Here is a 27,592-nt window from a genome sequence, read left to right as displayed (position 1 = left end):
TTCTTTCTTTATTCCTTTCTCTGCAGCAGTGAAATCCGAGTTCAGCACACAAGCTGCTCTATACTTGCAGTGTGTGCCTATTAAGCTCTTGTGCTGTACTTTTCAAACCAGACTCATGAGCGTGTGCTATTTGTGTATTCCACCTACTGACAAGAGACAATACAAGAGCGGACACTGTGTGCTTAAACATTATATTATATTATTAAATAAAAAAACGGACACTCAAGTCAGCACATGAGTCAGCACACCAGTTGAATCGCGAGCTGCTTCTTCGAAGCATACGACTCTCGATCTAGTAGCAGCACGGCACACGAGCGTGTGCTTCAGACTTCGTGTGCGTGTTTTTGAAAAGGCACAGCACACGGGCTGTATGAGAACTGGCTCGTCTGCTAGCCCTTTCTCTGCTCTACAGAAGGGTAGTGCGGTAATTGCAGGAAAAACGGACTTTTGGTCGGTGCTCCGGAGAACCCTCAAGCAACCAGAAGTTCCACAATTACTTAAAACATCCACTTCTTACTGGTTAAGCGTACACGCGGAATTTTTGAGAACTTGACCAGAACAGAACAAGTTCCACGAAAACTTTCTCGCTACTTGAGAAAACACGTGGTAATTTTTGTCAGTTGGAAGTACAGAACAAACTTTCTTGCTGCATAAAAGCATTCAAGAAGCAGCTTAGAAATTCGTTCAGTTGCTTCGCGTGAACTTTCAAGTGTGGATAAAAATTGACTTCTTACTTTACTAATTGACTGCTTAGAATGCTATTTATGAACTTCGTTAGTTGCTTAACCCAAATCATTCCTAGTTTTATATACCATTTATTTATCAATTCATTTGTATTTTAATCAAAGACAAACTTAAGTCTCAATGATTATTTCTAAGATTATTGAAAAACGCTTGGAAAATGGAAATCGAATCTGATATATACACCATTAAACACTCTTTGAATTCGTGATAATCGAACATCTAACATCGAGCGCAAAAATTGGTCGACCAAAAATCGGTAATTCAATTCATATATTTAAAGGAAAAATATTCGTTTATTCATTTGGCTTGTTAAATCTGAATCTCCGTGCCTTCCGCTTAACTCCTTCCATTAAATTTTTGTACAGTGGTCTCATCGACCTTATTCGCTGCCGAACACCAGTTAGATTTAAACTGCTGCTCGTTTTTCATGGATTTATTAGTTTTTTAAGAATACGTTTGACCATGGCCCAATACCGTTCGATAGGACGAAGTTCTGGGCTGTTGGGAGGAAGGGTTGTGATCTTTGAGTACCACAACCACGTTGTTCGCATCATACCACTCGATTGCTTTTTTCCCATAGTGGCAGCTCGCCAAGTCCGCCCAGAACAGCACAGGTCTACTAGGTTTCTTCAGGAATGGTAGCAGTCGCTTTTTCAGGCACTCCTGGGCGTAGATCTCTCGGTTGATGGTTCCCGTTGGGATGAAAATGCCGCTTTTTAGACCACACGTGCATATGGCCTACTAGTTGAGGTATTCTTTTGGGAACTTCGATAGTTTGATGGTTTTGAAAATTTCGGACTCCTTTCCTTTTCCGGATGCAGTAAAAACTTCTGTCCCGGAAGCTGCTTGAAATCCGGCTTCACATAAGTTTCGTCGTCCATGACGACACAGTAGAACTTTGTGAGCATATTCGTATACAACTTTCGGGACCGTTACCTTCTTCGTCATCGCTACCACGTCCGGATTACGATTGCAGCCGCTTACAAATTTCCTGGCGGTCGACAGACGCTCCTCCAAGCACTTTTAAAACGTTGGTCACGATCGATTTGTGCGATTTCTGTGCGAGCAAAATTTGGACAAACTGCTCCTCTTGCTTGAACGTTATTTTAAACACTGGAGAACAAATGGTGAATACTTATTATAATAACCATTGTATATTTTCGCGTTTTATTAAATCAATCTCACACCACTTCGAGAAAATTTCAAGTTAACTCTGTCGGAAAAGGCATCGTTAGGAGTCTTGATGATTTGGAACAACTTTAGGTCATCAGTAGAAGATTATTGTGTGCCTTTCACGCCAAGCTCACGTCATTGAAATACAGTAGAAATACCAGTGGTCCGAGATGACTGTTTTGTGAAATACCAGGAAAAGCAAAAACTTCTTAGAAATATTATCATTGAATGTCGATTGCATCTACCGAAGAAAGTGGGAACTGAAGTCCAGTCTGTCCAATTTGGAAATCATAATAGCGTGATTATTTTTATCAAAAGCAGCGAAGAGATCCGTGTAGACAACGTCCGTTTGATGAACTTTAGTGGAACGTTTCGGCATTTTCCCGTGTTGAATTTATACGATTTGCTGCGTGCAGTGATTAAAAAAATGGGCCCCAGAACGACCAGCTCAAACAACTCAGGAATGACAATAAGAGAAAGGTCGGGTTGAGCAGAGTATGAAGAATTCAATGTTATGACTGCTGTTTATACGGAATTAGTGCTCATGTTGATTGAGTTCATCGACTTTCCTGAAACGGAACATTAAGTGCAGCCTGAGTGATTAAGTATACGCATTTTAAGACCAAAGACGGCCATTTACGCTATATCATTTTAAAAAAATAACTGTAACATATCTCCTTGAACCAAAATAATTTATTGTCGAAATTAAAATAAATAAGTTTTTTTTGTATATTTCGTTCAGAAACATATGCTTCCACTTTAAATGGTCCACCATGTATTTCACAAAATGATTGAAAATTTTTCTACGCATCGAATTGAATCTAAGTTTGTGGAAACCGGTTCAGCCATCTCCGAGAAACGTTGGTTCACTTATTTTCACATGTTTCTGCACATTTCACCTCATAATTCCGGAACCGGAGGTCGGATCCAAAAAATATTCAGAAATTTTGTATGAGACCGTAAGACCTTTCATTCGAATTTAAGTTTATGAAAATTGGTCCAGCCATCTCCGGGAAAAGTTAGTTACACACGCACATACAGATATTTTGCGCACTCGATTCGAATGGTATATGATATGAGGCCCTCCGGGCCTCGGTTCATAAGTCGGTTTCGCAGTGATTGCATAACCTTTCTATATGAGAAAGGTAAAAAGATCATAGATAAATTCAACTTATTTTTTTCTTGGTATAAAGGTATAGCAGGACTGAATCCATATAGACATGTAATAAATAGTCAATTTACTTCAGGAATGAAATCAGCCGCAACAATTTTTATTTTCGTTCGGTTGTAGAGTTATAGACAAAAATTTTGATTCAAATCAAACAGAGGTCATTGTTGATGTAGATGGGAGAAATTGATTCTAGCATGAAATCAACATAAATCAAACTTGAATATCGACTAACTGTTTTGTTAGTTTAAACATGCTCCATTTCTCTGCGTGTATCACTGCAAATGTGCTCAACATTTTAATCAAATTTTTAATCAATTCAAGACACCTAAGCTATCCCTGCTTCGTGTTTCAACTGACATTCCAACAATGTAGAACATTTTCAAACGTGTGTAATGTGATTACTTTGGCGAACTAGCTCTAACAAGCACCTCAAGAATGAGAAAAAGAAAAACAAACGCTGTGAGATTGTCTGCCTTGTCTAATAAAATAATTGAATTTCTCGTATCATTGCATATCGCAATTTTACGAAATTGAGCATGAAAATTAGTTTATTCATCTGCTGATTCTACCTTTGAAAGGAGCTTTCCTGTCACAAAGGAAAAAAGGGTGAAACAAGCCACTGGAGTAGAATGGAACGACAGTGAACATATTTTTTTTCATAAACATGACCTGAAATCGGTTGTTACTGAACCAAATAAATCTTTTCTCAAGGTAAAACAATCCAAGCTCTAGCAAGGCAAGACTTACAGGTGTAAAACAATCCCCTTGGCAATATTCTGAACAAATAAGAAATGACAGTTGCAAATGGCGGCCTGTTGAGAAACACAAGCTAACATTGCTATCAACTAATCACCCCTATTCTGCATTTCGATGGAATCGGATTTTGACGAACGAATGTAAAAATTATCATTCTCTAATTCGATCGAGTGATGCTTTTGTATGGAAAACTCGAACACGATTGAGCTACAGAATGCAAAATTTCGTATTCGATCGAAACAATCCGACTCTAACGAAATTCAGAATCGGGGTGTATGTCAATGATGTATGTTTAAGTTAATTATATTGAATTTAAATCCTTAATACATCACTTTACCACTTATTGAAGACTATACTATGGCTAATGGTCCATTCAATCAAACGTTGTTTGATAAAATACTTAGTGTTCATTTTACCTTTTACTACTCTACTCCAAGAAACACGAAAGGTTGTTGTCTCCTAAAAATTAGGGATACTTCAATTTGATATTGCATATGAAAATGAAACAATTTTTTATTTTTCTTGAGCTTTTTTTTCTTATTTTATGACAATGTCTAGAAAATAGCTTCAAAATCAATCGGAGCTGATTAAATTTCATCCTTTTCGAGAAATGATCATCACTTTGTATTTGTATTCGTAGTGCAATGCAATTTGTTCTTCTCGCGTACGGCAGTGTGGTCTCATCACGTAAAACGAAATGAAGTTTTTATGGGTTATTATCTCCGGTGTTGGGATAAAGTTGGGGTGCTTCTGTGTAGATGCAGTTGAGTTCAACTATTCAATTAAAGGAATGGAACCTATCATCACCATCTACTTGTGAGCATGCTACTTTATACAAATAATCAATATTAAACGACAAAATCTCGTAACTAAATATTCTTTATTAGCGTAATCGCGGTGGTTCTGTGTAAAAAATGTTTAGATTATTGATTGTATTTGTTACAAAAGAACAGATTTAAGCGGGCAAAACTTTTGCTTCGTTCCTGTGAGTGATTTACAATTGAAATACTATAATTGACTACTCGTGCTGAAAACTGTTTCTCCTACATACCCAGATTATATGCTATTTTGCACAATTGTAAAGTAATATTGCACTGAACGTAAATATAAAGTCATTAATTAGTCTTTCAATAAAGGAAGAAGCTCGGTATGGTGAGCGTATTGCCGGATCCGGATTGTTTTATTATGCTATTGACTAGAAAGGTAATAAACATAGTTAGTACTGACATGATCCTGACAGTTCATATTCTCTCCTTCCCTCTGGTCATTTCTATTGAAGGTGAGTTGTATTTTAAAGTCATTTAATTCGATAATATTTACACACCCATGTTAGGGATCCGTGAATAATTCCTCCGTTCATTTAATCTAAAAAACCATTAGTTGGAGCTTGATCTGCAATCTCTGTTCACTGGTTCAAAGTTTAAGATGTAGAGGAATGATTCAAATTTCGTGTTACTACAAAAGAAGTTTTGTTCATTTTCCATATAAATTTTGTCATGACATTGCTTCTTAGGGCCGAACCGAGGCTACTGGTTTTGATTACATAATAATCTGTTTATTAAATTCTGAGTAATTTTCTAAATAATGTGACGACGTGAATAATGAGATAACTATTGGTACAATTACTACACCAAAAATGAATCTTGAGCCGGCCCTGTACCCACATTCTGGAAGCAAATATATAACTACATTTAGAAATATCGCAATATTTTCTTAGGGGTGACATATTAAGACAATTTACCTTACAAATGGTTTATTTACAGAACAAGACATCCAAGCTAGTGTACAAACTTTTTCAAAAAAGCTGTGTAAAGCATACAAGTAAAAATCCGTTAAAAATAACCGTTGTGCACGACTTTGCACGCACAAATTACCATTGTATGAAGCTCGAATGCAATAGCCCATAAGGGATTACTGGACTGCTCGAAGTCCCTCTACAGGAGAATTACTACTTGGTGATTGCTTTTTTTAAAACAACCGTTAAATTTCTTACACAAATTGAAATTTCTACTTAGATGTCTGTTCTCTGTGGTATAGGTTTAAATCGGCATCTTTTTATGAATACTCTCATACTACTACTCATTTTTATAGAGAACTCAAACTAAAGTTTGTTGTTGTTGAATAATATAAGCTTATTTTCGAACCATCATTTTTTAGTTGTTCTGATTTCTGTGTCGATAGTAGCACGCCTTTCGATTGAGGAACAATCTAACACTGAAAGATCAACGCAGCAGTCAAAAATGAAGTATTTCAAAATCACATCATGTTCCATAAGGGGCGATGCGGCACGGTATAATTTCCTACGTCGTTTTCCGGACTTTTGATTATCTTCACGAGTTTTCATTACATCCTCTTTACTTCATAAGAGTGTACTTGTTTATAAGTACGCTTGCTGTTTTGCTTTCGGGTGGGCTGCCTTCATTACATTTTACTAGGCCACATGAAAACGAAAACACAGACTTCATAAACGGAGGTGAAATCTTGGTATTTAAAGTTACGAGAAAAACTATTCTGCTTCTGCTTGTAGTAACGAAAAAAATGAAGAAATCAGATGTGCAAAGAACAGCTTCCAGGACACACCTTAAGAATAATATTGACGTAAATAGGAACAGAGGAACAGAGTGTATGGACAGCACGAACCTTTTCGAATAGTCTGCATGCGGTTCAACGAATTTTTTCATCTTTTTGATTTTAATGTGTCACCTGTTGTGTTTCGTCAACGATTGCTTAACCAATTCCACATTGTGATTAATTAGCTTTAAGTTTTTAGTCATTATTTTTATTTCTCTTTCATTAAGACAAAATATGTCAGATGATACTATTTATACAAATAAACAAATAAACAAATAAACAAATAAAGTTTGACAACAACAACATAATAACAAACACACACACAACATGTTTTAATCCACCTGTTATTGGTGTTACACTCAGGCAAAATGATTAGTGAAAATTATAAGGCAAATCGTATGATGATTTCCAAAGAATAATATGAAAAATATACCCTAAATATTCCTAAGGCTTTTTATTGGAATTCCAATTTTCGTTCTTCATAAGGCGGTCCTATGATTCGCATACGATATTATTGTGGCTAAAAACCATACGATATCATTATTAAATTCCATATATTTTTCGCGATTTACTATGGGATAACTCAAAGAAGTTTTACTTAGCTACAAAATTCCTATTTTTATTTTATACTATACTACTGTGGCAAAGAGTAGTAAGAACGCGGAAAACTTATTCGTCGACAAAGAGGGATATGCTCGGAATCTCTTTTGGTGCCAGCTACCGAAAAAATTTTCGATGGAAATGGAAATTAGATTTGAATCACCCTCGAACGTTACCATGCGTTTTTGTTAATTTTCTTGTAGAAGTATTATATTTATTTAACAATTTAATTTTCGTTGTATTCGATGTATTTTTTTTTCGACAGAGTTGTACGCAAATTTAATTTTCTATTAAATGTAAATTTTGAACTTGTTTGGTAAACAAAAAATTCTAACCATCAATTGTTGAAGATATATTGGCCTCATGAATATTCATAAATCTTTGTTAATGTAAACGGCATTATCGCGAAATTTTATAATGTACCCCGCACATGGCTACAGTAAAGCTTGCTTCATTTAGAATTGGAACAAACTTTTGCTCATATTGTGGCGCTCCTGGTGGACGGAAGCTCTTGGCGCCCACGTGTCGGGAATTTTGTCAGCTTCACGTATGATTTTTGACATTCCGAAAATCGACTGTACTTTGTAAACAATCAACATGAAAGCCGAAAGAAGGAAAAAATATGTGCACAGTTATTTGGAAAATCCATTGTGGTCTGCATCTAGGCTAGCTAAACTGCTGAAATTGCCCAGAAATACCGTATGGCGCGTTATCAAGCGGTATAAGAAAACATTGACGACGATTCGGAAGCCTCAAGCCGATCGTCGGAGTCGAACTGACGACCGGAAATTGCGTGGTAAGATTTTGAAGACGATTAAGAGGAATCCTAATCTGTCGGACCGTGATTTGGTCAGAAAATTCGGTGCTGCCCATAGTACCGTGAGGAGAACTCGACTCCGGGAAGGAATCAAGTCGTATCGAGCTAGCAAACAGCCAAATCAGACCATGAAACAGAATAGTGTGGTCAAAATTCGTGCTCGGAAACTATATGACCAGGTGCTGACCAAGTTCCACGGGTGTCTTCTGATGGACGATGAAACCTGTGTCAAGGCTGACTTCGGTCAAATCCCAGGTCAAAAATTTTACTTGGCAACGGCTCGGGGGGATGTTCCAGCCAAATTTAAATTTGTTTTTGCCGACAAATTTGCAAAAAAATTTATGATTTGGCCGGGCATTTGCAGCTGCGGCAAAAAAAAAACGAAAGTTTTCGTTACAAATAAGACAAATGACATCGGAACTATACCAAAAAGAGTGTCTCCAAAAACGAATTTTGCCGTTCATTCGATCCCACGACCATCCTGTAATGTTTTGGCCAGATTTGGCAAGCTGTCATTACAGCAAAGCCGTTTAAGAATGGTATGCAGAGAAAGTGGTCCAGTTTGTTCCGAAAAACCTTAACCCACTCAACTGCCCCCAGTTCCGCCCTATTCAGAAATACTGGGCAATCATGAAGAGGAGACTCAAGGCAAAGGGAAACGTTGTCAAAGACATCAATCGGATGACGACCTGGTGGAATAAGATAGCTAAAACGATGGACGAAGAAGGTGTGCGCCGCCTACTGAGCCGTGTTACAAGAAAAATTCGAGAATTCCTTCAAAACCGTGACGAATAATTTTATCCGTATTTTTTCTTAAAAGTATGAAGAAAACGCTACATTTGTATAAAAAAAGATCTTGAATACAATAATAAATAACCGAAATACAGGCAATTGTCTTTGTTCCAATTCTATTTGAAGCAAGCTTTACATAAGGTAAAACGGGACAAAAAACTTTTAAATCGTTCTGCGCAATTACTTAACGTATCGAATATTTAAGATAAAACTTGTTTTTAGTCGGATTATTAGTCAGTAAAAACAGGGAAAAGTTTTCTATGCAATAAATATCTCATTTAAATAGTGAAAACAATCATTGAACCAAATCCAGACTATATTTACCGCCTATTTTACTGATTCACTGTATATTGACACTGTACACTAATTGTACCAGTTCCAACGCTTCAAGTTCTAGTGAAAAACCATAAAAAAGCAAAACTATCCCGTAATGGCCCTTCTCACAACAATAGTGACGACGAAGTCATGGACGACAACATAATCAATTGAATAAATTTTTGCTGTACAGTGATGAGAAAAATGAACGAGATTTAGTGAAAAGTAACTGGATTTATTTTACCATTTGCATGAAAAAATATTGACGAAATTAATTCATGGTTTCACTCGCACTAACGAAACTACCCATGCAGCATCAATCATAGTAACCCATGAGTCAGAAGACAAAATTTGACCGCTCTATAAGATGAACTCTAATGCCGTTTTGCATTGAAAAACACTGGTGGCGTGGATTGCTCTGGTTTTGCACTTTCAAGCAGAAGTGCGATTTTTTGACGGTGTGTTATTGTAATTTCTGCTCGAAAATGCAAAATCAGAGCAATTCACGTCACCAGTGTTTTTCAATGGAAAACGGCATAACTGTGATGGCAAAAACAGTGAAGTAATTCCATTCAGAAGTGCGTCTTCGTCGAAAACGGACTTCCTGTGGCACTTTGTGGCACGCCAAGTAAGCCCGTTCTGGCATCTACAACATTTTGACATGATTAGACAACAGTCAGAGCATCGAAAGAAAGCCCGGTTCCGGACGGCTAACGATCCTGAACGATCCTGGGAAAAGTGACAACATCGCTGCGTGTACTTGGCCGGGAGGTCGGTGCAACCGGTCAAACAGTAGGGATGTACGATACCGAGTCGATACTTTGAGGTATCAATACTTTCTTTCAAGAATTGGGTATTTTTGGTATCGGTATTACATCAGAGCGTTTCGGGGTTGGGAATCGAACCCAGGTGGACTGCGTGAAGGGCATCGACTATACTATACTCTATACTATACTATACTATACTATACTATACTATACTCTACGCTATACTCGTCTTCAATGGAATTTTTTTCTCTTTGGGTTCGACGAAGCGTCGGGCTCGTGCATGGATTGGTATGACGTGGACTAGCCTATCTTATCCTGGATGGCAACGACTGGCAGTGCACTTCGTACTTTTCTTCCCCCACGAATGAAGTGAGCTCTGAAGTGAAAAAGGTGCTACTGTGAACTGGGAAATTTGTATACGAAATACCTGTCGGAAGTTGTGTCGTTCATGTCTACAAGCATGTTATTGTCCGCCATGACAAATGTTCCGGTTAACTGCCGAAGTCCACTTGCAAGGGCGTAGAGTTTTGTGCAAAAAAGAGCTTGAACAATTTTTTAAACAATACTAAGCTTTGGAAAACTAAAAAATTAATTTTACTTGATTGAATATTGATTACACAAGTAACACTTTCCGAAATCTGTCTGAGTTTTTTGTTGCAGAATTATTTAAAGCTTTGGAAAACATTTCGGATGAAAAACTGAATGCATATTATACAAATAGTTTGAAGAGTAGTCATCTAGTCAATAGATCAAATCATTTGAAATATACACCTCATCGTGAATTATTCTGTAAAATATCTGATTTATTGCTGTATATAGTTATAAAATATTCGTGCGTTCCATATTCAATTGTTTTGTTTAGATATATGATCCACAATACAGTTTTATTAGTCTAAGCACTATCAGCCATGATTTAGAAAATCTTCAGAATCCGGGCAAATATTTATTCAAAGTTACACATTGCACATGACAGTTACTTATTGATTTAGAGTATTGCAACGAGTCTCTAATTAACACCATCGTCGTCATTATCATGATCATTAAAGATATCATATCCGGTCTGCATCTGTGGGTTCAGGGCATCGTCGGTCTTCTCGCTGGCAGTTGTGTTGTATTCAGCAACATGATACCGAATAGGGTAGGTCAACTGGTTGCCTCGGTCCCATGTATATAGTTCCTGAAAAGAATGATAAAATTAATAAATAAAGTTAATAACTGTCATTTTAAGATGTTTGAAATTCGAAGTGAATAATGTCATAGATAAAAATTGTTGTGACTCGAAATTTTTCACATTTACCTTATTTTTGGGATTATATCCAACAGTTGTGGTCTTTCGGAACGGATTAGTGAACGTTAGACTGACATCGAGAAGCTTACTGTGATATAAATCCAGTGCCAGTCTAATCTTTGTGTTGCGCTCCGTTACGGAATCAATGGCGTACAGGACGCCACATACGATAAACATTTCGCCCACCTTGTGATGGTTCACACTGATATTCCAACTATACTGTATATCCAGGTTGTACTCGTTAAGCTGCAAGGAAAGTGTCCCAAAAACGCTTGGTATCACTAAATGAACGTTATCCAATCATGCAATGCATCCAGTCGGAAGTGAATGCATTGTGGTCAGCACACCGAGATATGTTCGAGAATTGTTTTTACCGAATAGCAGTAGCAAATTTCGAAAATGCGCATAACCGATTTCCTCGGTGTGTGTGTCGACTTCAGAACAAGCCAAAAGAGTAATAATCACACCGAATAGACATGAAATCGAAGCAAATGAGAATGCTCTTACCTTGGCGACGATTGTGTTGTTGGATTCCAGTGTACTGTAGATGACCCAAAGTCCGTTATCGTCCACGTTGAAGTCCATGTAATTGAACTCAGTCGTGTAAAGATAATTGGAACCATTCACAGTCACACCTTCGATCTCTTTGACCGCTGTAAAACAAAGGGAAGTAGCAAATAGAAAATATAAATTCATAGCATGGTTTAATGTAACAGTTGTGGCAAATAAGCGAGAAAAAAAAGTTTTGTTGAAATCAAATTAAAGTGCTCATGTAGAATCAGTTATGTAAGAAACACAATTTATATTACATTATACAAATGTTTTTATTGAATCGTCATTCATGGGGGGAACGTTGGCATGGGCATTGGTATAGAACTTTTTTAATTTTATTGATTGTAGCTGGTTTTAGTTATCTATATTCCATGCAATGATTCACTTAGATTTGGCAAGAAGCCAGTATAGTTTTATATAAGCATAATTTAATCATGAAACCAATTTATTATAGACAGATACTGTCATATTCAGAAGTTTATGGTTTCTAGTGTGAATTTTTGCCAAAAGAGCATAAATTTTAAATGTGAACATTCCATTACCTGTTTGTCGTTCTGAGTTGAGGTCATATTTGACGATTCGTGGTGAGTTTCGTTCGTTGTAGTAAAATGATCCGTTGTATACTACGTGAGCGTTTCCCTGTTTGTAACACAATAAGCAAAATTATAAAAGGGTCTGTTTCGAACAACGCACATCTTATGAAAAGTGCATTACTTGAGATATTCGCATAAAAATGACAATAAATCAAAAAAGTATTGCAGTAAAATAAGAAAAATTCTTACCCGAAATGCTTTATCCAAACGGTACGTTTTAGTGGCTACATTGTTCCGATAGGTGGTTTTATTAGCAAATTCGAACAAGCGACTTGTATCATTTTCTCGCGTCGCCCAAATTTTTTTCTCTATTGCTTCATTCCTTGACGCAGCGTCTTTCAACCAAGCACCATAGTTTTGATCGGTGTATTTGTGATAGACTGGTTTTCCGACAGCATACAACACGCAATCTGTATAGTGAACATAGTTTGTCAACGAATAATACTGATAAATTTTTTAATACTGAAAAAGGCAAACTGAAAGTTAATAATATGTGTATCTACAAACATGCTAGTTTTCATATGAAAAAATGAATACTCAAAACATAACTCTGTTAGAAATAATTTGGCACAGTAGCGTATCTAGGAGAGCCCCAGACGCAACGTTTTTTTTCCACGTAGACTTCTCAGTTCAATTGTAGTAATAAATCAGACGGATGTTAACATTTAATGTATTGAGATGAGGAAAACACAATTTTTAAACAACGGATTAATAATAAAAAGGTATGAAGCTCTAATGATTCAAAACCTGTTCTAAAAAGTTCATAATATTCAGATGGCGAACTAACAAACCTGTTGTTCTGTTAGGTAATCCAGGATAGCTTATATTCCCAGTTTGTTTGATTTCCAAGTTTCCCACTAGATCATAAAGAGAAACAATTGTGTCTTTGCACTTGAAGTCCCTTTGTTTGTTTTGCATGGGAAGTAGTGTACAGCAATAGAACATAAAGGAAAGATAACCAGTCTTGTATATAAATTGTAGTAGGAGTAAAATTCACTTTCTCACCTCGGATCTGGACATTCCGGACAAGTTGTTGGAGGTCCACAGATTTCCTCGTATGATTCCACCTTTGGTGGAGGTTTGCCATACTCTTGTGTTTCGCCGAGTCCTCCTGGTCGATGGATGATATATGGTGAATGTTCCATCAGATGAAATTCTGCCTGTATTATGCCTAGCTCATTTTTGGCAATACAATGGTATTCGCCAAAGTCTGATAGGCGAATGTTTGTTATATTCAACCTCATTATTGATTTGTATCTGTTTTTGGGGAGAGTACAAAAAACATGAAAATTAACATATATCGATGAGTTTCGCATTCAGTTTATGAAGTTTTATTTCTAGCAAATTTTCAAAGTTATGTGGTTTTTTAATGCAAGATGAGCATCTGTCATTGTCATACAAAAACACGAAACGTGTAAAGGTTTATCAAGTTCAAGTTTCTGAATCGATATTTTTCAAAATCATTTTTGAGACGAATCTTAAACGGGGAGGAGGAGCTCCTATAAGAATCTTTTTAAAAATTATTAATACAAGAAAAATTATTAATACAAGAACATACTTCGGGCCAATCGTATTCGAGGAATCGTAACGTTTGCAATGAGAGTAAAGGGTTACTCGAACCGATGGCTGGGAAAGTTTGCCCAAAATCTGTTTCTATGCAGAGCATTATTTGGGAGGTTCTCCTCCAAATAACGATTCCATTGATAGCCCCTTTTCAGTGATGTAATTTTCTATAGCACTCTTGTCTTGTAACAATAATGCTCCTAGGTTGAACAGAAGGTCTCTCGCAAGGCTCATGCCTCAGTCTGCTTCTCTATAATTGTGACGTGAACGACATTGACAGCTGTCTAGTAATCCCATACACACTAAGACAATTGGCAGATGATGGCGTGGTTTCAATTACTGGCTTCGTCGAGCTTCAATCTCAACAAGGTTCATGGCAGTATATTTCAACCATATGTCACAGGAAATCCACCCTTTAAGACACATCCATGCAATTGTGTGGAATCTTGGACCATCTTGCTTTTTAAAACAACCGTTAAATTTCTTACACAAATTGAAATCTCTACTTGGATGTCTGTTCTCTGTGCCATTATTTCATCTTCTCATATAGTCGAGTGCAATTGAAGCCATTCATTCAAAAATGGCTGACAAGAATTAAACGTTTTTACTGGGCAAAATAAGACAGTACCTGAATGACATGTTGAATAATAATTATCAAATCACTATAGTCTGGGTCCTAGCTCATTGCTTCATTCCAGGCAATGAGAGAGTCGATAATTTAGCCAAATATGCTGCACTTGAAGGATGTAATTTATGTGGGACCGATTGCGTTCGATGAATACTATGCAGCTTCTCGCCAAAGGACACTTACTAACCGTTCGAAATATATTAGGTTTAAAGTTCTATATATGGTTGATACTGCGGCCAAGAAAAACTAATGTACATTGGTCTAAGAAGTTAAAGTAATTATGAAAAAAAAACAATTTAGTGATGATGAAAGAGATCTTAACATTTCTAAGATAACAAAAACAATCAGCTTTGTGGTTCTTTATTCGAGTTTACAAAGTTATGCGAACTTTTAATATGAATTTTCAATGATATGTGCTTTTTCAAACGAATTTTCGAAGTTAAGTGGGTTTCATGTAATTTTTTATGCGGTGCGTATTTCTCGCATGAAAAAATAGATGAGTGCATATCTGCAAAACATTACAGTAGTCAGTTCAATCAGCTGTCGGCACCAACGGCAGCAAAACCAGACCTTTTACATGGTATTATGCCTTAAACGCTCCAACGCGCTCTCATTAGTTTTGCGGACGTCATGTCGAGCAGTTCTTAACTAGCAGCAGCAACAGATTATCAATAATCGCATTCAGCTTCTCAAAAAATTTAAAGTTGCCAAATTCAATCAACTCATACAAACAATTATCTATATTCGGAAGTGTAAAAAAGCATGTTAGTTTTATTCGTATTCACGTCCTCCAGTTATGTCTGTGATATTATCCACCCGCCTTTTTCGTATCAAAAAGACATGCTTTTTGAGAATTAAAAAAACTAGCTCCGAGTTAAGCCTTTTCTCGAAGTCTGCCTTGGTTCGATTCTACCGGATACAGGGTCATAATGTTGCTGTTCAATATTATTTGTTAGGATAGTATCCAAAAGTACATGCAAAGATATTTCGAAAAAAAAATGAAAATAAATGCATGTATATGACGAAATAATTTCTTTTACCTATTTCATCTATTCACCCCCGTATACCTGTAGAAGTACGTTACATAGCCTTCGGACGTGGCTTTTCTATCTTATTTTTCATGCCTTTGCTTTTTCTTTTCATTAGGGGTGAAGTTTGTTTGTGAATGATGTCAGACGTGGTCGGGCAAACCAGAAGTGAAACAGCGTGACATTGAGTACCGTTTGTTTTGTCCGTGTTTACTATATTTATATTTAATCCTTCTCTACTGCATAAGGATCATGTGATACTAGAGGAAAACTAAATCATTTGTAGTACAAATGTCCACCTATCAACCTTGATTTTAATGCGGCATGTTCTTATTCATGAGAGATTCCACGCAGCAGCACAAAACTATATTCATTATTATATCATTTATTTATATCTTTAACACAGGTAAGTACTAAGAGATTAACGTAGACTAAACTGAACTGAAAATTATGTTGTCAAGATATTAACCTATGGTAAAAAAGTATGATATTTGTAGGTCATCTATAACTCAAAACATTTCTGCAACATGAAAAATGTTGCTTGATTATATGTTAAAACTTTCTGTAAGGAAATTCAGTGTCAATTTTTGGAACTTATGATATACTTTAAAACCTATTTTAATCCACCTAGTGGTGTAATTATGCCTTTCTCATATTACTCATAACATCATAAATATAATCGTGAAATTCGCAAAAACAACTGTTTATTAAATAGAAATATGATAATTTGTTCGGATCTAATCTTACAAACTCAAAAAAATCTGTTTACCCTGTAGTTCCGGAACCGAAAGTAGTATCCACTACAAATTAAGGAATTCCGTATGAAACTGTAAGACCTTTCTTTTGAACCTATAAGTTTGTGAAAATCGATTTGGCCATCTCCAAGAAAAGTAAGTGAGATCCTTTTTGCAGTTTTTGATCATAATTTCCAATACATCCGGAACCGGATTCAGATGGCTGGAATAGCCAAAGTTGGTTCGTTTGCTACCAACAAATATGACCTACAAATTGGAACAGTTTTGAACGTAGTTAAACCTATACTTACTATCTCATGTTTTATTTCGATTAAACCAATTAAACGAAATCTAACAAACGAAAAAAACCTGCGTTTCTGTTATTATTATTATTATTAATTTTATTATTATTATTATTATTATTATTATTATTATTATTATTATTATTATTATTATTATTATTATTATTATTATTATTATTATTATTATTATTATTATTATTATTATTATTATTATTATTATTATTATTATTATTATTATTATTATTATTATTATTATTATTATTATTATTATTATTATTATTATTATTATTATTATTATTATTATTATTATTATTATTATTAATGACATCACTACACAACGTGTACGAAATAGAATAAAGCACGCCTTGTTCGTTTTGTGTTTTCTTCTTCTTTCGGTTTTGTACATATTGTCACTTTATATGGCGATTTGAAAACTTTGACACTCATCGCCCTGCAACTGCGGAACCGGAAGTCGGATCCGGATGAAATTTCACAGTAGGTTTAAAGACAGTATGAACTTTAATTCAAATCAAGATAGGAGAAAATCGGGTCAAGCATCGCAGAGAAATCGAAGTGAATTTAGTTTTAGGAGTTTTTCTTCTCCACTTTCGGTGCTCTCGGAACAGTAAAAGAGAGGACCAGTAGTGCCGAAATAAGTTTCCATGCCCACAAACTAACAAGCTCTGCAAACTAGAAGAATTTATCGGACAGTTTTATGGGATTTGTACCTGTTTTTAACCATCGTTCGTGGAAAAATACTAATAAAATTGGTAATTTTCCACTTATCACGCTTTAGTTCCGAAACCGGAAGTTGGATCCTGATAGAATGTTCCACAATTTTTTTTGGATATTATAAGGCCTTTCATTTGAATCTTAGTAAGCAATAATCGGTTGAGTTGTTCCAGAGATAATTGAGTGTAAACTTTTTCTCAAATTTTCACATATTACCATATAACTCCGGAACCGGAAGTCACATTCAAATGAAATTCAATAGCAAGCTATGGGACCATAATACCTTTTATTTGAATCTTAGTTTGTGAAAATCGGTTCAGCCATCTCTGAAAAAAGTGAGTGCATGTTTTTTCACTTTTTTGGTACATATCATCTCATATCTCCGGAACCGGAAGTCGGATCGGAATGAAATCCAATAGCAGGCTATGGGACTATGAGACCTTTCATTTGAATCTTTGTTTGTGAAAATCGGTTTAGCCATCTCTGAGAAAAGTGAGTGCATATTTTTGTTACATACACACACATATACACACACACGGACACATACATACACACACAGACATTTGCTCAGTTTGTCGAGCTGAGTCGAATGGTACATGACATTCGGACCTCCGGGCCTCGGTTAAAAAGTCGATTTTCACAGTGATTGCATAGCCTTTCTATATGAGAAAGGCAAAAATAATTAATTGTAAACCAAAATCAAAATGAATCGTGTTATTGAATTGATTTTGTAAAAAAATAGAAATTGCTATATATTCTAATAGTGCTATCTTTAACAAATATATATATTTTAAAATGTATTAAAACATATTTTCAGAACACTTGAAAATTTTAAAAAATGCATGAAAAAAGTTAAGTTGGAAAACTACTACCTTGATCAAAAAGTTCTCGGAATCACCACCGTGTGGCACTCTCAGTCACACGATTAGATTTTTGTTAGGTTGCCACATCTGTCAATTATATTCATTTATTGAATTTTCAGCTTGATGCCTGTACATCTGTAAAAGTTACGCTGTATTGAGTACATCTGCGATTGTGCGTGTCCTCGATTTTGAACAATTTTCAAAATGGAATTGAATTTGCAACAACGAGGTTGCATTAAATTTTGCGTTACAATGTTAGAAGAATGTTTCGGCAACAATACTCTGAAGAAGCTTGTCGATGATCAGTGGCACGAACGTCTCAGAAGTGGCCGTTAGTCTGTGAATGTTGATGAGAGAAGCGGTAGGCCAAAGAATGGATGACCGTAGACCGCAAATTGACTATTAACGAGATGGCAGAAGAGTTGGACATTGCTTTTGGATCCGTTCAACACCAGATTTGTGGGCAAACAACTCGTGGATCTTGCACCACGATAACGCACCGTCACACAATGCCATTGTAATACGTGAGCATTGGGTTAAAAAGGAAACGAATACCATTCAGTAACCATCGATTTCACCTGATTTGGCTCCCTGCGACTTTTTTCTATTCGGTCGACTCAATAAATAGCTCCGAGGAACGCGTTTTAGCACCCGAGATGAGATTATGGAAAATTCGCAGATGGCTCTGATGGCCATATCCAAAAACCGGGGACGGGTATAGCGTGATGGGATAGTCGATGCCTTTAACGCAGCCCGCCTGGGTTCGATTCCCAACCCCGCACATAGGGTCAGAAAGTTTTTCTGGTCCGAAGAGGCGAATGACCTAAGATGTTAAAGTCTCTATAATCGAAACAAAAAAAAAAAATATCTAAAACTGAATATAAAAAAAAAGTTTCGAGGAACAAATCAGATTCAAACGAAAGGCCTTGTAAAATTCTTATAGCCTTCTATTGAATTGCCTCCGGATCCGACTTCCAGTTTCAGAGTTGCGGAGAAAAATGTGCCAACAAAAGTGCACTTCATTTTCTCAGAGACCGCTGAACTAATTTTCTCAGGCTTAGGTTCAAATGAAAGACCATACAAGCCAATAGAATTCTACCAACGTTCAATCGAATACAACTTCCGGTTCCGCAATTACAGTCTGATTAGTTTGAACATACTAATTTTGAGAGCGGGTTTTTATACTTGACATGAATAAATCGAGCCAAAAACTTTCAACTGTATAATTTTCAAATTACACAGATCTGGTTAGTTAATGATCCCATTGATATTGGGCTGATGAAAAAGTGATTGTGTACTACAAACCGGCAATCACTTCAATTTCACAAAAACCGCTGGACCGACTTTCACAAACTTAGATTCAAATGAAAAGTATTATGTTCCCATAAGTTAATGTAGAATATCAAAAAGACGAGTGAATACTTTCATTTTCTCAGAAGCGGCTGAGTAAATTTTCACAAGCTTTGTTCGGATCCGACTTCCGTGTTCCGGAGCAACAGAGTCACACTTCACTTCTAAAATTTTAAATCGTCTTTAAGATCTAAAATTCAAAAGAAAAAACAAGAACTTCTTACAACTTGGATCAAAAGCAAGCCATTAACATTAAATCCCTTTTGTGGAATTGGATCTTCCGTTTCAACAGACTTCGCAGACGATGCATAACGTTAAGGTTCATTGCCGGTGATACGATCCTACTAGGGCTAGCGCCCTGTACATTGAACCGCCAATCCGAGCTGAACTTGGCTCGAGATAGTTTATAAATTGAAAATGTTATGCTAGCGTATGCCCAAACAAACTTTTTTGTTCTTATACAACATTAAAAGTTTTTAGGATAATTCCTTACTAATTTTCATAAAAACATGAGTTATGACATCTTTACACCACTAGGTGAATTGATACAGGAAGAAAAAGTCGCTTATACAAAAATATCGATATATTTGTTAAAAGAGAACGGATTTTACCATGTTGAATCTAGAAACATATTTTGTTTAAATGGTCAATTCTAAACGGTTATTGAACGTCATTTATGGTAATTATGTACTTGCCGTTTAATGTAAGTGACACTATACAAAACAACATAAGAAAAATGTTCCTGTTATTTATGTATTGTTGTTCATTAAGTACTTGTTCTTGTATGATCTAAAGTTGGCCTGTATTGTACGTTCTTGGTTATGTACTTTCTGTACCTGTTCTTGAACTTTCTGTAATTGTTCCTCTACATTTTTAACTCGTTCCTGTACTTTATGTATTTATTATGTATTTTTTGTCCTTGTTCCTGTACTCTCTGCATTTGTTACTGATCATTCTGTATTTGTTCCTGTGTTTTGTACTATTTCTAAATTTGTTCCTGAACTGTTTGTATCTTTTCCTGTACTTTCTGTAATTGTACCTGCATTTCCTGTTCTTGTACCTGAACTGTTGTTGTTCATGTACTCTCTGTACTTGTTATTGTACTTTCTGTACGTATTAATGTATTATGTGCAATAGCTCCTGTATTTTCCGTACTTGTTAACTGTTTGTGCATCAGTTTTTGCAATGACTGTGCGGAAACATATATTGGTGAAGCCAAATGAATGATAAACTCATAGAAAAGACGATTTTTTGGAAAAAGATACGCTCAGAGACAGGACTCGAACCTGCGTTCTTATGCAATCCGTGCTTACGCGCTACCATTTCGCCACTTGCCAGGTTGCTGCCAGAGTGAAAGCATCACGCGTAGCGTCCGGACGCGCATGTGACCTAGTTACATTTGATCAAAGCAAACCGGTCAGAGTGAATGCGTACATCGCATTGAATCGTACAGTACATCGCATTGAATCGCTCCGCGTTCCGTGCTCACTCTGACATCAACCTAAGCCTTGTGATAGTCAAGGCTCTACCACACGACCGGATTTTGTAAAGCGTACATCGAACATGGACGAAATCATAGCCGCCTCACGACCGGTGCCACATATCCAAACAGATACAGAAAATCATTTTTCTGCTGCGGTATCACTTTATATAGCCTAAGCAAAGACTATTGAATCAATAGCCTTATAAATAGTGTTGAGCATTGTACACAATATAAATATTTTGAATTGAAATTATCAAAATATAAGTTCAGATTCTGGTTTGATTGGTTGGGTAAAATCGGATAAAAAAAAAGATTCGCATTAGTGTTGTATCCAATCTTATTAGATAGATAGATCAGCTATTAGAGAAAATATGTTCACCAAATGTGAATTCAAAAATTGGAAATGGACAGATCTGTTACAACAAAAATAGATATCTGCAATGGTTGCATAACATTCCTTTCTAGGGAAAGATAAAAAGTGTTTGAAACTAGTATGCCAAACGTTTAACTTTGGCCATATTTTATAAAAGGATCAAATGTCGATTTATATTAGAGCGCAAAGTGCTGGTGGAGAGATTAAGCATATAAAGGTAAAATAAGTTTTTTACCACAAACATTCAATGCTTCATACTCTGCAGAATGAAAATTTATTCAAACAAGGGTTTGTATCTACCTTTTGTTACGGTTAGACCAAACAATAGGTGTAGGGAATAGTTAGGGATATATAATTTCGAGTTCATTTCACTTGTTTTCCTCACCCGTCGTTGTGTGTTTCCATTTGGTATTTGTCTCCTGGTTCCAGAAGGCGACCTCCCGGTACTCGCTCCCAGTATTTTAGAGCTTCCGGAAAAGCTTCCACCTGTAACACGTAACAACATATATCACATGAATATTATGAATAATAACAATATCGGTCCTACGAGGGACTGTTAAAAAAATAATGCATTAAATATTCTTAGGGAAAGAAGGTAATAATAATTTCATGACAAAGTATCATGGGGGAGATTAAGCAGCTCGAAATTTGAATAATGCCGCATGCCATAAACATTTTCACAAATTTCATAAACTGTGTTAGTACATATCGCTTATATGACAAATTTTTCGATAAAGGATAGCATTAAATTATGTAGCTTTTTCTGGTATTGTTTTATAAAATTTATGACATGATTTCGTTGATGATACATGCGATTTATTAGTATAATGAATAAATAATTAGAGCTGTGCGCCGATCAAAATTGTCAACATCGGCGGCTGAAACGTCTTTTTGACCAGCGGCGGCGGCGAATCGGCGTGACGCTATTTCCTAAAAACATCGGCGGCGGAGGCGGCGCGATTCGGCGTAATCAATTATAAACATATTAAAATTTTTAATATTGATTCACACAGGACAATTTATCTATCTTATTGTTTTGTCGACCTACAATCAAAGATCCTTATGTTTATGTGATCCATTAAAGTCAACGTAGTGAATAGAGATGGTAAATGGTTTCGAATGCATCGAATTAGAGGAGAAATTGAGATGAATATAAGTGCGATATTTGGAGATGGTTGACTATTGTTTAAATAAATATTTCATTCATATACAAAGGGTTTTTTTATTATGAGCAAGAAATATGAAGTTTTATTCGGAACTATTTTTCAAATCGCTTTTTACAAAGTTGATAATTATCATGTATAAAAATCGTTATCAACTCAAAAAAATAAATATATCTTTTTCGTACGTATGTAATTAACATAGAATCGATTTGGTGCTCAAATTCATTCAGATATCAAAAATAATATCAAATTAACAAATTCAAATATTAATTACTTCACATTTGTAACGATTTCTTATAAAAACGGGTTAATTCATTTGAAAAGTCATAGTAGAAGTAGAAGAAAATGTTTTTACTTTGAGTTGGTAACGTTGATCTTAATTTATTGTGCGAAAACTAACGTTTATTTAGAATGGAAAACATGAAACTTTGTTCAATACCATTTTTCAAATACCCGGAAATAACAAATAAAGTATCCAAAATAAATGGTACTCGATCACTAAACATTCTAGTACCTGAGAAATCAACACTACACTGGTTTCTGAAAAATTGGTAATCCGAAAAAACCTAACATTATTTTTTTTCGGAAGAACCCTCCTTTTCTTGGTTCCATTTTTCATTTTCAGATGTCGCGACCGATAATGTGCCAATAGCTCAAAACCTTTTAAATAAAGACAGAAAATAGGCTTTGAATCAAATGACATTGGCTTCGGTTGACATCGGTTGTACTGATTTTCAGTATAAGTAGGAAGAAAGTAACTGTACTGTAATTTTCAATGAATTTTCATGAAAACTGTAAACAATTTTCCACATTGATAAAATCATTTTTTCGGCTGATGTAATATTATCGGCGGTACGATTAAAATGTGATAACCGGCGCGCTGATCATCTTTTTCTTAAATTGGCGACGTGTCGAAATTATCGGCGGCGGCGGCGTGGCGCGGCGGCGCGCAGTTCTATAAATAATCGAAGAAATCTTGGTTCGCATCGCACGAAGTAAGATTTCTTCGATTATTTATTCATTATACTAATAAATCGCATGTATAATCAACGAAATCATGTCATAAATTTTATAAAACAATACCTAGACAAAGATACAAAATGCCAAGTAGAGTTGTTGGCGATTCCGGCTATTGACAAAATAAATGACATTTCAAAGCTTATCGAGTGTCAGTGTCAGTAAATGTTTCGAAAGATGACCTTAAGTTAGGGAAATTTCACGTATTGTTCAGTAAAAATAATATTCTCCAAATCGTTACCGCAAACATAATTACCGAACTCCAAAAGAGAAATTTGGTGTGTAAGACAAAATGTTATTCACGCTGCTGAAGTCAGAAATGAATATGTAGGCTTGTTACAGATTGATCCATCCTCAGTTCCTATTGGTAGAGTGATCACGAAAGCAATGGAACCCATATCTTGCGTATCGTAAATTTAATAATAATAAAGATGCAGTGTTTAACTGGTAGTAAGTCGATTTATGAAAATAAGGATGTTCTTTTGGATACCTCAATTTTGGCGATAATATGATGCCCAGTCATTATCGATTGGAATAAATATGAAGTATTTTATCAAACATATCTTGGAAATCTCCATTTTAGGGAACAATCAGCAGTTTTAATATAAATCCCAATTTTCAAATAATTTTCCGTTTCAGAAATATTTGATTGTATGTTTTCGTGAAGAGCGTGAATTTGACAAAAGATGAAAATAACAATGAAATTGTCAGAAATACTTCAAATAACAAACATTTAAAATATGAGCTCGATTTTTTTAATGTTTTTAGTTGATATCTTAAAAAAAAGTATGTTAATGTTTTTAACCTAGTTATTTTTGAGAAGTTCGAGTTTTTTTCTTTTATATTCTTAGATTGATGTGGTAACACTTCGTACAAAGTAGTAAGTGCAAAAAAATATAACACATGGATCAATAAGTCCCGAGACTAACAATGGAAACAACATTTTTTTTGCAAAATTTTTTTTTATTCATGAACATAATCACCTTTTAGGGTGATACAATGGTTCCAACGTTTTTCCAATTTTTCAATACCATGTTTATAAAAAAATTTATCTTTCGCTTCAAAATAAGCTTCAGTTTCAGCGATGACCTCCTCATTTGAGCCAAATCTTTTTCCCTGGAGCATTTTTTTTAAGACCAGCAAAGAGCCAATAGTCACTGGGGGCTAAATCTGGCGAGTATGGGGGGTGGGGAAGCAGATCAAAGCCCAATTCGTTCAATTTCGCCATTGTTTTCATCGACTTGTGGCAGGGTGCATTATCTTGATGAAAAAGGGTTTTTTTTCTCTGCATGTGCGGTCGTTTTTTTGCGATTTCCTCCTTCAAACGCACCAGTGAGTCAATATGATAATCACTGTTGATCACTGTTTGCCAGCTGACTGCTGTGTTTTCGGACGCTTCGGACGGCTTTCGTCAGCTGTGCGCCACTCAGATGACTGCCGCTTCGACTCTGGAGTGTAGTGATGTATCCATGTTTCGTCCATGGTCACGTAACGACGCAAGAAATCTTTTTTGTTTGCGAGTAAATAGCGATAAACTGCTTCGACTCGTTGCTGTTTTTGTTCCATCGAAAGCAATCGCGGCACCCACTTGGAAAAAACCTTTTTCATGCTCAATTTTTCATGAAGGATAGTAAATACACATCCATATGATATTTGTGTCATCTCAGCAATCTCACGGGGCTTCACTTTACGATCTTTCATTATAATTTTTGTCACTTCACTCACATTTTCCAGTGTAACGGCTTCCACAGGTCTACCCGAGCGTTCCGCGTCATTTGTGCCGGTACGACCACGTTTAAACTCGGCGAACCACCGACAAATCGTTGCTTTTGATGGACAAGAGTCCGGATAACATTTTTCAATCCATTGTTTCGCTTGCACGGTATTTTTACCCATTATAAAACAATGTTTTATCAAAACACGAAACTCGGTTTTTCAATTTTTAAAACAAACTACGAAACGACTTTACTCCAAGGTCGATAACTCAGCTGTTTCTGGTCGGATCGACTTAAAATTTTGACCCGTTTCAAGCAAAGGTTAGTACTGTAGAAATACGTGGTTACTGGTTTACTACGAGCGACATCTCTGCTTTAGTCTCGGGACTTATTGATCCATGTGTTAGTGCCCATACTCATAGCTAAAGTGTTCCTCAGTTTCGATAACGTTTTATGAAGAATATATTATATGGCATGCCGCGATTGTTGAAAAATTTAAGCAATTCCATTTTTATGACATTTGAGAATTCATATGTTAAATTTTGAATCGAAAGTTATCCACAATTTATCAAACCCAAGAAGGTATAGTACAAAACAAAACGCAATGTTACTGAAGCCGTTCTCAAGCGACAAACTTTGTACTGGTGATAAATTCGCAATAAAATATATGAGATTTTTTCTTACAATTTGATATTTTCCCCAGAATCAACCCTGGCAAGAAAAATAACTTAAGCTATAACACTCGGCATTTTTCCCTCAATTTTTACTTAGTGCACAATCATCGAATGAGTAGTACATTGAAACTTCCATGCAGATAATTTTTTTTGTTAGAAAATCACAATTATTTAAGCTCACATTTCCGTTACATACCTCACATTCGAAAGTAGCAGTCGATCCATTATTTGCGTATACCATTTGATTCCGCACCCGTACTAGTGGCGGAACTGAAATGAATGAAAACGGATTTAAGCAATAATATCTCGCGCATGGAATACAATTCAGTTTGAACTAAAATTTATTTAACTTTAAAAAATCAACATATTTTTGTTAAACTTCACAAATTTTGTTACGCGAATCAAGCAACAATATATTCCAAATCGCTTTAAAAAAAATTCTTGTTTTCTTGTTTTGTCTTAGAAGTGCATGAGACGTCGAGATCTGGTGTTCTCCCAATTTTTTTTAAGTCGACTCTCCGACACTAAGCAAATTTTCGATTATTTAAAAATAAAAACAAAATTTTATTTATTACATCAGATATCGACGTTTCATCCATTTCTAATACATTTGGCATCGAAAAAAATTCTTTAGTTTTGCGGTTTTTTACGCGGATTTCTGAAGTTATGCGGTTTTTCTCACGCGTATTTCCGAAGTTACGCGGTTTTCTTTTTACCCGGTACGTATCCTTCGCGTAATAAGAGACCTCAGTGTACTAGTATCTGAGTCTATTACTATTTAGTGATATTAAAGGTGAAATAGTAAAGATTTTTATAATATAGTGAAATTGAATGGAATTTACCATTTTAAAATTGGTACGGGTAAATCACAAAAGCGTGATTTAACGTTAAAATCGCTTATTCGGCAGCATTTCCACTACCAAACTTTTAAGGAAATTCCCCGGATAGAAACAAATCGATTAGCCGAGTGGGTCTCTTATTTGGTTATGTCTCCGGATCCGGAAGTTATTCACACGTGATCTGTGACCACATTTTACCTTACAAATGAGACTAAAACTAAATAAAATTAAACGATAAAATTGTGCCATCTCTGAAAAAAGTTAGCGAATGGAATAAAGGGCGGTTTATCAGCATGCGAATACACGGTGTTCAATAAGTTCGAATACAAATGATCATTTTGTAGGTATACGTCATGTGCATGTATTGGTGCCAGTATTAGCTTAATAAATATGCTAACGGATGTGAGTGGTGTCATCGTTCTGTCAGTTTTTATGTGTTTGTTATACGCGATGAAAGAGTATCAACAATCAGAGACATTCTTGAATGTTGTTGAGCTGAGTTGAATGGTTTATAGCACTAGGAACTTCCTTAGATCCGATCAAAACCCGATATCTAGCAACTCTATAACTATATTCTTTTAAATAAAGAATGGAAAAAAACAATACTTATCTCTTAAAAGGTCATCAACATTGAGATTTTTTAAAAATAACATAAAGACTAAGTATTCCGTCGGATGTTTCTAACAATAACTGCTACTACACGAAAATGCACAAATAAAAAAAAATACTTCACTGGGCACTTAGTGGCGAATCTCCTAAATTCGACAATTTTTATGAATAGTTAAGGGACAACTACTCTCAATAAACGCCAACTTACAATGGACTTCAATGTTGAATGTCTGATTCGCTGGTGGAGGAATACCGTTGTCTGCCAAACACTGATAAGCTCCCATATGCACACGGTTGATTTTGGTAACGTTGAGAGTGTGTCCTGCCATGGATGAAGCTGAGCCGATGTCACATTAGAATGAAAGAATGAAGTTGGAAAA

General features: G+C 35.7%; 1 protein-coding gene and 1 long non-coding RNA gene across 3 annotated transcripts in view; both read right to left on the bottom strand.

The window, feature by feature from the left end:
- Positions 1 to 5,963: 5,963 nt before the first annotated feature.
- Positions 5,964 to 6,566, bottom strand: LOC131435089 (uncharacterized). Its single transcript, XR_009230446.1, has 3 exons — positions 6,485 to 6,566; positions 6,343 to 6,424; positions 5,964 to 6,275 (listed from the first exon to the last, which is right to left on the bottom strand). It is a non-coding gene; the product is annotated as an uncharacterized LOC131435089 (long non-coding RNA).
- Positions 6,567 to 10,463: 3,897 nt separating this feature from the next.
- LOC131435039 (uncharacterized) overlaps positions 10,464 to 27,592 on the bottom strand; it is a 47,459-nt gene continuing 30,330 nt past the window's right edge. For both annotated transcript variants that reach the window (XM_058602508.1, XM_058602507.1), the window contains exons 9-18: positions 27,421 to 27,549; positions 25,961 to 26,034; positions 21,581 to 21,681; positions 13,145 to 13,396; positions 12,931 to 13,040; positions 12,329 to 12,549; positions 12,089 to 12,185; positions 11,502 to 11,647; positions 11,004 to 11,240; positions 10,464 to 10,883 (exon numbers count right to left, since the gene is read on the bottom strand). In XM_058602508.1, coding sequence (XP_058458491.1) covers positions 10,713 to 10,883; positions 11,004 to 11,240; positions 11,502 to 11,647; positions 12,089 to 12,185; positions 12,329 to 12,549; positions 12,931 to 13,040; positions 13,145 to 13,396; positions 21,581 to 21,681; positions 25,961 to 26,034; positions 27,421 to 27,549 — 1,538 coding nt within the window. In that variant the 3' untranslated portion in view covers positions 10,464 to 10,712. The remainder of the gene's footprint in view (positions 10,884 to 11,003; positions 11,241 to 11,501; positions 11,648 to 12,088; positions 12,186 to 12,328; positions 12,550 to 12,930; positions 13,041 to 13,144; positions 13,397 to 21,580; positions 21,682 to 25,960; positions 26,035 to 27,420; positions 27,550 to 27,592) is intronic.

The sequence above is a fragment of the Malaya genurostris genome, chromosome 3 (genome assembly GCF_030247185.1).
Source record: "Malaya genurostris strain Urasoe2022 chromosome 3, Malgen_1.1, whole genome shotgun sequence".
Classification (NCBI taxonomy): domain Eukaryota; kingdom Metazoa; phylum Arthropoda; class Insecta; order Diptera; family Culicidae; genus Malaya; species Malaya genurostris.
Note: the sequence above shows the minus strand (reverse complement) of the source record. Positions and strands in the feature narration are given on the sequence as shown.